Source organism: Anomaloglossus baeobatrachus, chromosome 9 (genome assembly GCF_048569485.1).
Source record: "Anomaloglossus baeobatrachus isolate aAnoBae1 chromosome 9, aAnoBae1.hap1, whole genome shotgun sequence".
Taxonomy (NCBI): Eukaryota; Metazoa; Chordata; class Amphibia; order Anura; family Aromobatidae; genus Anomaloglossus; species Anomaloglossus baeobatrachus.
The window spans coordinates 174,594,965-174,609,836 of NC_134361.1; the positions used below are offsets into that span (position 1 = coordinate 174,594,965).

A 14,872-nucleotide genomic window follows, 5' to 3' on the forward strand; every position below is an offset into this window, starting at 1 on the left:
TATTGTATGCAGGGGGACTGTGTGGGGGTTCATACAGTATATATAGGGGCTATCTGGGGGCTCATACTGTATATACTGTAGGGGGCTGTGTGCGGACAGTATATAGGATGTTATCAGCACACTTAAAGATGTCTTCCACTGCTAGTTTCACCCCCTTTCATATGTCCTAGCTCTATCAATTTTCTAACATACTTTTATTACCTGCCCTGCTCCTGTAAGCTTATCTCTATGTGGGCCATCTGATCTTCTGTTGTGATTTTGGCTCTGCTGCTTCTGATCTGACACTGGAATCGGACAAATAGAGTAACACACGTCATTGGTAGGGAGCGGGCTACCTTTCAGTGAGTGACAGCAGTCTGAGCACGTATGCTCACATCAGACGTCACTCTTTCTGTCTGTATCATGCAGATGCTTTGGAGGGTCGCCATTCAGCTGACAAGCACTGGGATGTGCTACTGATCATTAGAAAGCATATCACAGGGCTTGTCAGCTGAAGAAACGGCACTTCAAAGCTTCAGCAGGATCGAGGTAGAGGAGAGGAAAGCCTGATCTGAGCTCAGTCATGCGTGGCGAAGGCTGACTTTGCCAATGATCTGAAGTGCCGTTTCTTCAGCTGACAAGCCCTGTGATATGCTTTCTAATGATCAGTAGCACATCACAGCGCTTGTCAGCTGAAGGTATGACACTTCAGATCCAGGCAGAGGAGGAGAGCAAAGTCTGATGTGAGCATGCATGCCCAGGCTGCTGTCACTCATGGACAGGTAGCCCCGTCCCTGTCAATAATGTGCACTGCTCAGGTCATCCGATTCCAGTTTCCAGATAGGAAAAAGCAGAGCCAGAATTACAACAAAAGATCAGATGACCCACATAGAAATGAGCAAACAGGAGCAGGGCAAGTAAAAGAAGACTATTACAAAATTGATAGTAAGAGTAAGGACATATGAAAGGGCTGAAATTAAAAGGTGGAAAACCTCTTATTGAGCTCAGTATTAAGTGATACAATTAATATAAAATAATAATTATATGTTGATATTAATATTGAGCAGAAGTACCATGTTTTTTTGTGTTATAAGACACACTTTTCCTAAGGCCCCCTTCACACGTCCGTGATACACGTGCGTGTTTGGTCCGTTTCCGTATATACCGGAGACACGGCCAAACGTGCACCAATGTTAATCTATGATTGTGGTCACACGTCCGTTATTTCATTATGTCCGTGTGTGCGTGTCCGTGATCCGTATGTGTTTGCGTTTGGCACGGATGCATGTCCGTTATCTGCACGGAGCACGCACACGTGGACACAATGAAAGTCTATGGGTATGTGCACACACGTTAGTAAACACGTATGCATATACCTATAGTCCGTGTCCGTTTGGTGTTTTTATTTCTAGTGATGTCGGCTATTCTTTCTATTTCTGTGTATGTCGGTCAATCTCCCTGAGTCCGTCGGTCAGTCTCTCTGTCGGTCTCTCTGTCTGTCTGTCCCTCTAGCTGTCTGTCGGTCAGTTTCCCCCCCTCTCTCATACTTACCGTTCCCCGATCTCCAGCGCAGCGCTGCACGGCATTCACACTGCTGCGGCGGCTTTTACTATTTTGAAAAAGCCGGCCGCCCATTAAACAATCTCCTATTCCCTGCTTTCCCCGCCCACCGGCGCCTATGATTGGTTGCAGTGAGACACGCCCCCACACTGAGTGACAGGTGTCACACTGCACCCAATCACAGCAGCCGGTGGGCGTGTCTACACTGTGCAGTAAAATAAATAAATAAATAATTAAAAAAAAACGGCGTGCGGTTCCCCCCAATTTTAATGCCAGCCAGATAAAGCCATACGGCTGAAGGCTGGTATTCTCAGGATGGGGAGCCCCACGTTATGGGGAGCCCCCCACCCTAACAATATCAGTCAGCAGCCGCCCAGAATTGCCGCATACATTATATGCGACAGTTCTGGGGCTGTACCCGGCTCTTCCCGATTTGCCCTGGTGCTTTGGCAAATCGGGGTAATAAGGAGTTATTGGCAGCCCATAGCTGCCAATAAGTCCTAGATTAATCATGTCAGGCGTCTATGAGACACCTTCCATGATTAATCTGTAAATTACAGTAAATAAACACACACACCAGAAAAAATCCTTTATTAGAAATAAAAACACACACATATTCCCTGGTTCACCACTTTAATCATCCCCGAAAAAGCCCTCCATGTCCGGCGTCATCCAGGATGCTCCAGCGTCGCATCCAGCGCTGCTGCATGGAGGTGACCGGAGCTGCAGCAGACACAGCCGCTCCGGTCACCTCCACGCAGCTAATGAAGACAGCCGCGCGATCAGCTGAGCGGTCACTGAGGTTACCCGCAGCCACCGCTGCATCCACCGCTGGATCCAGTGACAGCGGGTAACCTCTGTGACAGCTCAGCTGATCGCACGGCTGTCTTCATTAGCTGCGTGGAGGTGACCGGAGCGGCTGTGTCTGCTGCAGCTCCTGTCACCTCCATGCAGCAGCGCTGGATGCGACGCTGGAGCATCCTGGGTGACGCCGGACATGGAGGGCTTTTTCGGGGATGATTAAAGTGGTGAACCAGGGAATGTGTGTGTGTTTTTATTTCTAATAAAGTATTTTTTCTGGTGTGTGTGTTTATTTACTGTAATTTACAGATTAATCATGGAGGGTGTCTCATAGACGCCTGACATGATTAATCTAGGACTTATTGGCAGCTATGGGCTGCCAATAACTCCTTATTACCCCGATTTGCCAAAGCACCAGGGCAAATCGGGAAGAGCCGGGTACAGCCCCAGAACTGTCGCATATAATGTATGCGGCAATTCTGGGCGGCTGCTGACTGATATTGTTAGGGTGGGGGGCTCCCCATAACGTGGAGCTCCCCATCCTGAGAATACCAGCCTTCAGCCGTATGGCTTTATCTGGCTGGCATTAAAATTGGGGGGAACCGCACGCCGTTTTTTTTTAATTATTTATTTATTTATTTTACTGCACAGTATAGACACGCCCACCGGCTGCTGTGATTGGGTGCAGTGTGACACCTGTCACTCAGCGTGGGGGCGTGTCTCACTGTAACCAATCATAGGCGCCGGTGGGCGGGGAAAGCAGGGAATAGGAGATTGTTTAATGAGCGGCCGGCTTTTTCAAAATAGTAAAAGCCGCCGCAGCAGTGTGAATGCCGTGCAGCGCCGGTGATCGGGGATCGGTGAGTATGAAAGAGGGGGGGACACTTCAGTCACTCGGGGGATTAGCGGTCACCGGTGAATCCTTCACAGGTGACCGCTAATCAGTACTCGACACAGACAGAGCCGCGGTATGAGGATGAAGTCGGGTGAAGTTCACCCGAGTTCATTCTCATCGCGCAACTCTGTTTGCTGTCAGCCGACATTTATAAACGACATTGTGCATCACACACACGGACATTACACACGGACATTACACGTACACATACACGTTAATTCCACACGCACACACGGACGTTCTGCACACAAACACGGCTAGCATACGCAATTCACACAGGTGCCACACGGACCATAAAAACGGACACAAAAACGGGACACGGACCCGAAAAACGGCCCGTAACACACGTGCGTGTTTTTCACGGACGTGTGAAGGGGGCCTAACAAAAATTTGGTAGGAAAGTGAGGGGTGGGTCTTATAATCTGAATGTAGCTTACCGGGGTGGTGAAGAGGGGTCAAAAGAGGCCGGGGGTATGCTGCGGCGGCTGTGCAGGGGCTGCAGCGGCTGGACTGGCGCAGGAGGCCGGGGCAGTGAGGTCTTCAAACGGTGGCGCGTTTGCAGATAGAGCTCTTGGTTCAAGCTCTCATCTGCACCTGACCCGCCTCCGGGCTACTGATCTCCCAGCAGCGGACTTTAGGAAAATGGCACTTGGAGGTGGCGCTTGCACAGATGAGATCTCGGTGCCATTTTTTTGAAGCCCTCACCGCCCGCAGCCAGAGTCCAAGCATGTCTGCTCCAGCACCAGGACGTCTGCCCCAGCACCAGAATGTCTGCACCAGGACGTCTGCCCCTGCACCAAGACGTCTGCCAGTGCACCAGGATGGCTGCCCAAGCCCCAGCACAGCTGCCCGAGCCCCAGCCTCTGCCGCAGCCCCAGCACAGCCTACAGTTTCTGGAACACCCACCGTCCCTGCCTCCTGTGACTCCACTTCACCACCGATGTGGCCCCCTCCGGTAAGACACCACCGGATTATAAAACGGACCCATTTTTTCACCTTTTCTTTTTATTCTGAATTTGGGGTGTATCTTATAATTCGGTGCATCTTTTAAACCAAAAAATACAGTAATTTCAGCCTATTGGCCTCCACACTAGTCTTGGTCCCTTATGTGGTCCGTTGGGAAAATTAACTGCCCAACCCTAGACTAGAGGATGGAAAGAAGGGAATTTTGTTTACTTACCGTAAATTCCTTTTCTTCTAGCTCCAATTGGGAGACCCAGACAGTGGGTGTATAGCTACTGCCTCTGGAGGCCGCACAAAGAACTACACTTAAAAGTGTAAGGCCCCTCCCCTTCTGGCTATACACCCTCCCGTAGGAGTACGGATTCCTCAGTTTTAGTACCAAAGCAAGAAGGAGGAAAGCCAATAACAGTTTCAAAAACAAATTCAATCCGATAACTAGATCGGAGAACTTAAGAAACAACGTGAACAACATGTGCACCCGAAAAAACGAAACCCTAAAAACAGATAGGGCGGGTGCTGGGTCTCCCAATTGGAGCTAGAAGAAAAGGAATTTACGGTAAGTAAACAAAATTCCCTTCTTCTTTTTCGCTCCTAATTGGGAGACCCAGACAGTGGGACGTCCAAAAGCAGTCCCTGGGTGGGTAAAAAGATACCACATGAACGGGCTGTCATACAGCCTCTTCCTACAGGTGGGCCACCGCCGCCTGAAGGACCCGTCTACCTAGGCTGGCGTCTGCCGAAGCGTAGGTATGCACTTGATAGTGTTTGGTAAACGTGTGCAGACTCGACCAGGTAGCCGCCTGGCACACTTGCTGAGCCGTAGCCTGATGCCTCAACGCCCAGGACGCACCAACGGCTCTGGTAGAATGGGCCTTCAGTCCAGATGGAATCTGAAGCCCAGCAGAACGGTATGTGTGAAGAATTGGTTCCTTGATCCACCGCGCCAGGGTGGATTTGGAAGCTTGCGATCCCTTATGCTGACCAGCGACTAGGACAAAGAGCGCATCCGAACGGCGTAGAGGCGCCGTGCGAGAAATGTAAATCCTGAGTGCTCTCACCAGGTCCAACAGATGTAAACCCTTTTCAAATTGGTGAACTGGATGCGGACACAAAGATGGCAAAGTGATATCCTGATTGAGATGAAAGGAAGAAACCACCTTGGGAGAAAACTCTGGAATTGGACGCAGTACTACCTTGTCTTGGTGAAACACCAGGAAGGGAGATTTGCAAGATAACGCCGCCAGCTCGGACACTCTTCGAAGAGATGTGACCGCTACAAGAAAAACTACCTTTTGTGAAAGCCGAGAAAGGGGAACCTCTTTCAAGGGCTCGAAAGGCGGCTTTTGAAGAGCAAGGAGAACCTTGTTCAGATCCCAGGGTTCCAATGGCCGTCTGTAAGGAGGAACGATATGACAAACTCCTTGGAGAAACGTGCGTACTTTAGAAAGCTGTGCCAAGCGCTTCTGAAAGAATACGGATAACGCGGAGACTTGACCCTTAAGCGAGCTAAGGGACAAACCTTTTTCCAACCCAGACTGCAGGAAGGAAAGAAAAATTGGCAATGCAAATGGCCAGGGAGAAAACCCTTGAGCCAAGCACCACGCTAAGAATATCTTCCACGTCCTGTGATAGATCTTAGCTGAGGATGGTTTTCTAGCCTGTCTCATTGTGGCAACAACTCCCTGAGATAAACCTGAGGCCGCTAGGATCCAGGACTCAATGGCCACACAGTCAGGTTCAGGGCCGCAGAATTCAGATGGAAAAACGGCCCTTGAGACAGCAGATCTGGACGGTCTGGTAGTGCCCACGGTTGGCCTACCGTGAGATGCCACAGATCCGGGTACCACGACCTTCTTGGCCAATTTGGAGCGACGAGTATGGCTCGCTGGCAGTCGGACTTGATTTTCCGGAGAACTCTGGGTAACAATGCTAGAGGTGGGAACACATAGGGGAGTCGGAATTGCGACCAATCCTGAACCAAGGCGTCTGCCGCCAGCGCTCGGTGATCGTGAGACCGTGCCATGAAAACTGGGACCTTGTTGTTGTGCCGTGACGCCATCAGATCGACGTCCGGCGACCCCCAGCGGCAACAGATCTGTTGAAACACGTCCGGGTGAAGGGACCATTCTCCTGCGTCCATGCCCTGGCGACTGAGAAAGTCCGCTTCCCAGTTTTCCACGCCTGGGATGTGAACTGCAGATATGGTGGACGCTCTGCTTTCCACCCACGTCAAAATCCGCTGGACTTCTTGAAAAGCTTGGCGACTGCGTGTTCCCCCTTGGTGGTTGATGTACGCCACCGCCGTGGAATTGTCCGACTGAATCCGAATCTGCTTGCCTTCCAGCCATTGTTGGAAGGCTCGCAGGGCAAGATAGATTGCTCTGATTTCCAGAACATTGATCTGCAAGGTGGACTCTTCCTGAGTCCACGTCCCCTGAGCCCTGTGGTGGAGAAACACCGCTCCCCACCCTGATAGGCTCGCATCTGTCGTGACCACTGCCCAGGACGGGGGAAGGAACGACTTTCCCTGTGACAATGAGTTGGGGAGAAGCCACCAACGTAGAGAGTCCTTGGCAGTCTGAGAGAGGGAGACAGTCCTGTCGAGGGACGTCGATTTCCCATCCCATTGGCGCAGAATGTCCCATTGGAGAGGGCGCAGATGAAACTGCGCGAACGGGACTGCCTCCATTGCTGCTACCATCTTTCCTAGGAAATGCATGAGGCGCCTCAGTGAGTGCGACTGGCTCTGAAGGAGAGATTGCACTCCAGTCCGTAGCGAGCACTGCTTGTCCAGTGGAAGCCTCACTATCGCTGATAGAGTATGAAACTCCATGCCAAGATAAGTCAGAGATTGGGTCGGGGTTAGATGAGACTTTGGAAAGTTGATAATCCACCCGAAAGTCTGGAGAGTGTCTAGCGCCACCTTCAGACTGTGTTGGCATGCTTCTTGAGAGGATGCCTTTATAAGCAGGTCGTCTAGATACGGGATGACCGAGTGACCCTGCGAGTGCAGAACAGCTACTACTGCTGCCATGACTTTGGTGAAGACCCGGGGGGCTGTTGCCAGACCGAAGGGTAACGCTACGAACTGTAGGTGCTCGTCGTGTATGACGAAACGTAGGAAACGCTGATGCTCTGGTGCAATCGGCACGTGGAGATACGCATCTTTGATGTCTATTGATGCTAGAAAATCTCCCTGAGACATTGAGGCTATGACGGAGCGTAGGGATTCCATCCGGAACCTCCTGACTTTTACGTGTCTGTTGAGCAACTTCAGATCCAGGACGGGACGATACGATCCGTCCTTTTTTGGGACCACAAATAGATTGGAGTAAAAACCGTGACCCTGTTCCTGAAGAGGGACGGAGGTCACCACCCCTTCCGCCTTTAGAGCGGCCACCGCCTGCAACAGAGCATCGGCTCGGTCTGGTGGTGGAGAAGTTCGGAAGAAACGAGTTGGCGGACGAGAACTGAACTCTATCCTGTACCCGTGAGATAGAATATCTCTCACCCAACGGTCCTTGACGTTTGCTAGCCAAATGTCGCCAAAGTGGGACAGCCTCCCACCGACCGCGGGTGTGGGCATCGGAGACCGCAAGTCAGGAGGACGTCGTTTTGGCAACGGTTCCTCCGGCTGGTCTTTTTGGGCGTGACTGAGACCTCCAAGAATTTGAACGTCTCTGGTCCTTTTGAGTCTTTTTTGACGAGGCGAATTGGGACCTGCCCTGTCCTCGAAAGGACCGATAACCAGACTGACCCCTCCTCTGTTGGGGCTTGTTTTGTCTGTGTTGCGGTAAGGAAGAGTCCTTACCCTTGGAGTGTTTGATGATTTCATCCAAACGCTCTCCAAACAATCGGTCACGAGAAAAAGGCAAATTGGTTAAGCACTTCTTGGAATGAGAATCTGCTTTCCAATGCCTCAACCACAGAGCCCTACGCAAAACAACTGAGTTGGCTGACGCCACTGCCGTGCGGCTTGTAGCGTCCAGAACAGCATTAATCGCGTACGACGCGAATGCCGCCATTTGCGAGGTCAATGGTGCTACCTGCGGGGCAAATGCACGTGTGACTGAGTCGACTCGCGCAAGCCCGGCCGTGATAGCTTGGAGTGCCCATACGGCCGCAAAAGAAGGCGCTAATGACGCTCCAATCGCTTCATAGATGGATTTCAGCCAGAGCTCCATCTGCCTGTCAGTGGCATCTTTAAGTGCCGCTCCATCTTCAACAGCAACCAAGGATCTAGCTGCAAGCCTGGAAATTGGAGGATCCACTTTTGGACACTGGGTCCAACCCTTGACCACTTCAGAGGGAAAAGGGTAGCGTGTATCTTTAAGTCGTTTAGGAAAACGCCTTTCAGGATAAGCGTGGGGTTTCTGGATTGCGTCTCTGAAGTCAGCGTGGTCCAGAAAAGTGCTTAATGTACGCTTAGGGTATCTGAAATGGATTCTCTCGTGCTGCGAAGCTGACTCCTCTACAGGAGGAGCTGGTGGGGAAATATTCAACATCTTATTGATGTTAAATATAAGATCATTAACTATGGCGTCACCATCTGGTGTATCTAGATTGAGAGCGGTCCCAGGATCAGAATCCTGATCAGTTACGTCCGCCTCATCACCCATAGATTCATCCCGCTGGGATCCAGACCATTGAGATGAATGTGAAGGCCCGTCATAACGAGCCCGCTTAGGCTGCCCGGGGCCATCGTCCGAGTCAGAGTCTTCACCCTGAGGTGTAGATGCCCGTCCCGGAGCTAGGAGCTGAGGGGGACCAGGGGGCAATACATGCACAGTGTCCGTGGTCTGAAGTACAGGCCTAGCTCGCAATGTGTCAAGAATTTGTGACATAGTGAGAGACATTCTGTCAGCAAAAGCTGCAAACTCAGTTCCTGTCACCTGGACAGCATTCACAGGTGGTACACCCTGGGACACGTCCAGCAGAGGTCCCGACTGTGCAAGCGCCGCAGGGGCCGAGCACTGCACACAATGGGGGTCCGTGGAGCCTGCCGGTAGAAAAGTCCCACATGCGGTGCAGGAAGCATATAATGTCTGTGCCTTGGCACCCTTGCGTTTTAACGGGCGACATGCTGCTGGCTCTCTGCATGTGAGAGAGTCTATAGCCAAAGGGCGACCAGCGCTATGTAATACCAAGTATTTGTAGCAACAAAATACTAAGAATACTACGAGCACAAGAGGGGGTGAGCCCTGAGGGCTGCTTACCGCCCGCTGAACAGCGGGTAAGAGGCTGCAGAATGCCTTGTCTGGGTCTCCCCGGCTCCCCTCTGCAGCTCAGCGTGTCAGCAAGAATGGCTGCCGGCTTATGTGGAGAGGGGCGGTCCGTGGGAGTTCCCCAACAAAAGTGCGGGAACAGTGTCCCCTCTGTGCTGACTGTGAGGGCTGGAGTATGTAAAAAACGACTCCAGCCCTCAGCGCTGATGCACTGGCCAGCGTCCCGCCCCTCTCCTGACTGGCAGGTCTGGGGGCGGGAACGAACGAAAGCAGGCCGCAAAAGCCGGGGACTCGAGTTATCAGCGCGGCCGCCGTAAAAGCGCGGGCCGCGCTGAAGTCCCCGGCGCACTACAAGTGCCAGCCGCGCCGCTGTTCCAGCGGCCGGCGCGACCGAGTCTAGACGTGGGCAGCGTCCCGCCCCTCTCCTGACTGGCAGGTCTGGGGGCGGGAACGAACGGAAGCAGGCCGCAAAAGCCGGGGACTGTAGTTATCAGCGCGGCCGCCGTAAAAGCGCAGGCCGCGCTGAAGTCCCCGGCGCACTACAAGTGCCAGCCGTGCCGCAGTCCCAGCGGCCGGCGCGGCCGATTCCCATAAGTGTGCCTGCTTCAGCTAAGCTGAATGAGGCCATGGCACAGGCGCCGCAGCGCTGATGTCCCCCGGCGCACTACAACACCCAGCATGCTGCGGTGTGAGCGCCAAATGCACGGGGACACAGAGTACCTTAAGGAAGCAGGGCCATGTCCCTGATGTACTCCGCTCCATCCAGCATCTTCTCCAGGGGCTGTAGATGGAGCACGGTCTCAGTGCCTGGAGACCGGTAAATCCCACTTCACCCAGAGCCCTGTAAAAAGGGATGGGGAAGGAATCAGCATGTGGGCTCCTGCCGCCGTACCCGCAATGGGTACCTCAACCTTACAAACATCCGACATAAGTGGGGTGAGAAGGGAGCATGCTGGGAGTCTGTATAGACCCTCTTTTCTTCCATCCGACATAGTCAGCAGCTGCTGCTGACTAAAAACAATGGAGCTATGCGTGCGTGTCTGACCTCCTTGCGCACAAAGCTAAAACTGGGGAATCCGTACTCCTACGGGAGGGTGTATAGCCAGAAGGGGAGGGGCCTTACACTTTTAAGTGTAGTTCTTTGTGCGGCCTCCAGAGGCAGTAGCTATACACCCACTGTCTGGGTCTCCCAATTAGGAGCGAAAAGAAAATAAGAAACTACTTATGGCAATCAATCATATTCCACTTCTCATTATTCCCAGGCTTTTGATACAACTCCATAATTTATAGAGCAAGAAAGGTAGAAAAAAAAATGGACATCTCCTACCAACTTTTCATCCGGTAGTAAACAGAAGAAAAAGTTGTAAAGTACGGAGAGGACATCCTTGGACGAAATGAGATCAAACACAGAGATCAGCCAGCGAATAAACAGGACCTGGAAGAGCAAAAAAAACAGCAGGACTTCAAGCTGAAAAACTATAAACACTTTGTAGAAACTTTGTCAACTAATGTAAGCCAGCAATCAAATGGTGTGAACAGGCTGTACAGTCTAAATATGCACCAGATTAAAGGCTGAGTTCACACTGGCGTATACCATCCATTGCGGGAGCATCGGATACGATATTCTAATGACACTCGGTTCAAGCTGTGCTACTCTATTCTTTTGCATGTGAGAATCCGATCACAGCTGCAGAGGAGATTAATTTTCTCCATTGTCAGCCTGTGCGTATATTGCACTTCACTCGGATGTCATCAGTGCAGTCCGATGTTTTACACACTCCCATAGACTTGGATGGGTGCGCATGATCCGAAACAAGCTGATAACCATCGCCGCATGCAGCGATGGTTTTCTCATGGAACTGCTCATGGTTCTGGGTGCATATTACACCTGACAGGTTCACTTTAAAAGGTGATGTGCTGGGTTTGACCAGTCATTTTATGCTGACTCCTTTAAAGTTACACATTGGAACAGTGACTAAAAATTAAAGAAAAAAAATGGTTCTCTACTTTCTCCTTGTACATTTAAAGGGAACCCGTCACCAGATTTGGGCCTATAAGCTGCGCCCACCACCACTGAGCTCTTGTATACAGCATTCTAACATGCTGTATATAAGAGCCCAGGTCGCTATGTAGAACGTAAAAAACACTTTATAATACTTACCTAGAAGGTCGCTCTGATGCAGACTGGTTGAATGGGCGTCTCTAGGAACGGGGGCCTCCTCTTTCGCCATCTTAGTCCTCCTTCTTCTAAAGCCGGTGTGCTTGACGAGTCCTACGTCATGCACACAAGCCAGTATTGAGGTCCTGCGCAGGCAAACTACAATACTTTGATCTGCCCTGAGCAGGTCAGATCAAAGTGCACCCGTGCAGGACCTCAGTACCAGCGAGTGTGTATAACGTAGGACGCGTCATGCACACTGGCTTCAGAAGCAAAATAAAGATGGCCGAAAGAGGAGGCGCTTGTCCTGGAGACGCCCATTCGACCAGTCTGCACCGGAGCGACCTTCTAGGTGAGTATTATAAAGTGTCTTATGTTCTATACAGCGGCCTGGGCTCTTATATAAAGTATTCTGGAATGCTGTATATAAGAGCCTACTGGTGGTGGCCGCAGCCTTATAGGCCCCAAATCTGGTGACACGTTCCTTTTAACTGTATTCCCATAAATAATGAAAAATCATTCACTGACCCGAGTGCTGGTGGTAGTTTTTCTGGTACAGAATAGAGACACGGCAGCAATAATACAGTCCTGGTGCACTTCTGTAGCAGGAATCAGGCACTTTAGGATTCGTGCATTCACGCTCTCAACTTGTGGAACAAAAGCAAAAGAATATATGACTTCCAATCATAGGTGTAAGAAAACAGGAGAAAAATAAGTAATAATAATTGGCCAAACTGTAGCCAATATCCCAATGTACATTACCGAGGTTGCCGCTCAGAGCAAGTCTGAGCAGAATATCCACACCCTCCGGCGGGATCCCGAGTCTCAGGCCGACTGCCTCTATGGTAGTAAGATGTTCGATAAGAACAGTGTTGCCCTTTAATGGTACTTTGGAGGTGACTATGGGGACATCAATGGAAATAAATTATAATACAAGGCTATTGATAAGAATACATTACCACGGAGAGGTGGGAACACGTCTACATACTTTTCTTGAAGTAACGAAGTGCCTTCCCCTCTTGTTTGGGGACCTGGTTAGTGGCTCCGTTCGTCTCGACCTGGTGGTCTCCATTTCAATGTCTTTATGCCCCCGTCAAGTGAACAAGGTCCAGACCATGGGACATTCCACAACATAGACCTAAATTATAAGAACATCTCAGATTTTGGACTAATTAGTAAGAGAATCCAATATCAATGCCTAATAATATATAATATGAGCCATCGGCAATCCCACGCCTGTAGGAACGACCCTCACATCTTTCTACCTCTATGGTATGTGCCCACACAGCATAGGCAACAGAAAAATAGGTTGCATTTCTTGTGGCAAAAATGTGATGTGTGAACATAGCCTTATAAACAATACTTTGGCGGCATGCCAATATGTAACTTTAGTGTCTGCCATACGTAGTTTTCGATATGATTGAATCACAAAATTTGCTTGAGAGAGAGAAGGGGGGAGACAGAGAGAAAGAAGGGAGTAAGAGAGAGAAGGGGGGAGAGAGAGAGAAGGGGGGAGAGAGAGAGAAGGGGGGGAGAGAGAAAAGGGGGAGAGAGAGAAGGGGAGAGAGAGAGAGAAGGGGGGAGAGAGAGAAGGGGGGAGAGAGAGAGAGAGAGAGAAGGGGGAGACAGAGAGAGAGAAGGGAGTAAGAGAGAGAGAAGGGGGGAGAGAGAGAAGGGGGGAGAGAGAAAAGGGGGAGAGAGAGAAGGGGGGAGAGAGAGAAAAGGGGAGAGAGAGAGAGAAGGGGGGAGAGAGAGAGAGAGAGAAGGGGGAGACAGAGAGAGAGAAGGGAGTAAGAGAGAGAAGGGGGGAGAGAGAGAGAAGGGGGGAGAGAGAGAGAAGGGGGGAGAGAGAGAGAAGGGGGGAGAGAGAAAAGGGGGAGAGAGAGAAGGGGGAGAGAGAGAAGGGGGGAGAGAGAGAAAAGGGGAGAGAGAGAAAAGGGGAGAGAGAGAAAAGGGGAGAGAGAGAAAAGGGGAGAGAGAGAGAAGGGGGGAGAGAGAGAGAGAGAGAGAGAGAGAAGGGGGAGACAGAGAGAGAGAGAAGGGAGTAAGAGAGAAGGGGGAGAGAGAGAAGGGGAGAGAGAAAGAGAGAAAAGGGGAGAGAGAGAGAAAAGGGGGAGAGAGAGAGAAAAGGGGGAGAGAGAGAGAAAAGGGGGAGAGAGAGAGAAAAGGGGGAGAGAGAGAGAAAAGGGGGAGAGAGAGAGAAAAGGGGGAGAGAGAGAGAAAAGGGGGAGAGAGAGAGAGAAAAGGGGGAGAGAGAGAGAAAAGGGGGAGAGAGAGAAAAGGGGGAGAGAGAGAGAAAAGGGGGAGAGAGAGAGAAAAGTGGGAGAGAGAGAGAAAAGGGGGAGAGAGAGAGAAAAGGGGGAGAGAGAGAGAAAAGGGGGAGAGAGAGAAAAGGGGGAGAGAGAAAAGGGGGAGAGAGAGAGAGAAAAGGGGAGAGAGAGAGAAAAGGGGGGAGAGAGAGAGAAAAGGGGGGAGAGAGAGAGAAAAGGGGGGAGAGAGAGAGAAAAGGGGGGAGAGAGAGAGAAAAGGGGGAGAGAGAGAGAAAAGGGGGAGAGAGAGAGAAAAGGGGGAGAGAGAGAGAAAAGGGGGAGAGAGAGAGAAAAGGGGAGAGAGAGAAAAGGGGAGAGAGAGAGAAAAGGGGGGAGAGAGAGAGAAAAGGGGGGAGAGAGAGGGAAAAGGGGGGAGAGAGAGAGAAAAGGGGGGAGAGAGAGAAAAGGGGGAGAGAGAGAGAAAAGGGGGAGAGAGAGGGGGGAGAGAGAGAGGGGGGAGAGAGAGAGGGGGGAGAGAGAGAGGGGGGAGAGAGAGAAGGGGGAGAGAGAGAAAAGGGGGGAGAGAGAGAGAAAAGGGGGAGGGGAGAGAGAGAAAAGGGGGGGGAGAGAGAAAAGGGGGGGAGAGAGAGAAAAGGGGGGGGGGAGAGAAAAGGGGGAGAGAGAGAAGGGGAGAGAGAGAGATGGCGGAGAGAGAGATGGGGGGGAGAGAGAGATGGGGGGAGAGAGAGATGGGGGGAGAAAGAGGGAGAGAGAGAAGGGGGGAGAGGGAGAGAGAGAGAGAGAAGGGGGGGGAGAGAGAGAAGGGGGGAGACAGAGAGAGAGAGAGAAGGGGGAGACAGAGAGAGAGAGAAGGGAGTAAGAGAGAAGGGGGGAGAGAGAGAAGGGGGAGGAAAAGCATGCAGAACTTTCTATGCCATTAGAAGACAACTGTACCACCTCAAACCACCTGTGAGAGTCTGGCTCAAGATATTTGACAGCGTCATCACCCCTATACTGTTATATGGCAGCGAGGTATGGGGCC

General features: G+C 51.3%; 1 protein-coding gene across 1 annotated transcript in view; it reads right to left on the minus strand.

Annotated features, from left to right (window-relative positions):
• CENPI (centromere protein I) overlaps window positions 1-12,654 on the minus strand; it is a gene marked incomplete at its 5' end in the record, with an annotated part of 160,637 nt that extends 147,983 nt beyond the window's left edge. The window contains 4 exons of the mRNA XM_075324907.1: window positions 10,751-10,858; window positions 12,110-12,228; window positions 12,344-12,481; window positions 12,570-12,654. Coding sequence (XP_075181022.1) covers window positions 10,751-10,858; window positions 12,110-12,228; window positions 12,344-12,481; window positions 12,570-12,654 — 450 coding nt within the window. The remainder of the gene's footprint in view (window positions 1-10,750; window positions 10,859-12,109; window positions 12,229-12,343; window positions 12,482-12,569) is intronic.
• Between the last annotated feature and the right edge of the window lie 2,218 nt (window positions 12,655-14,872).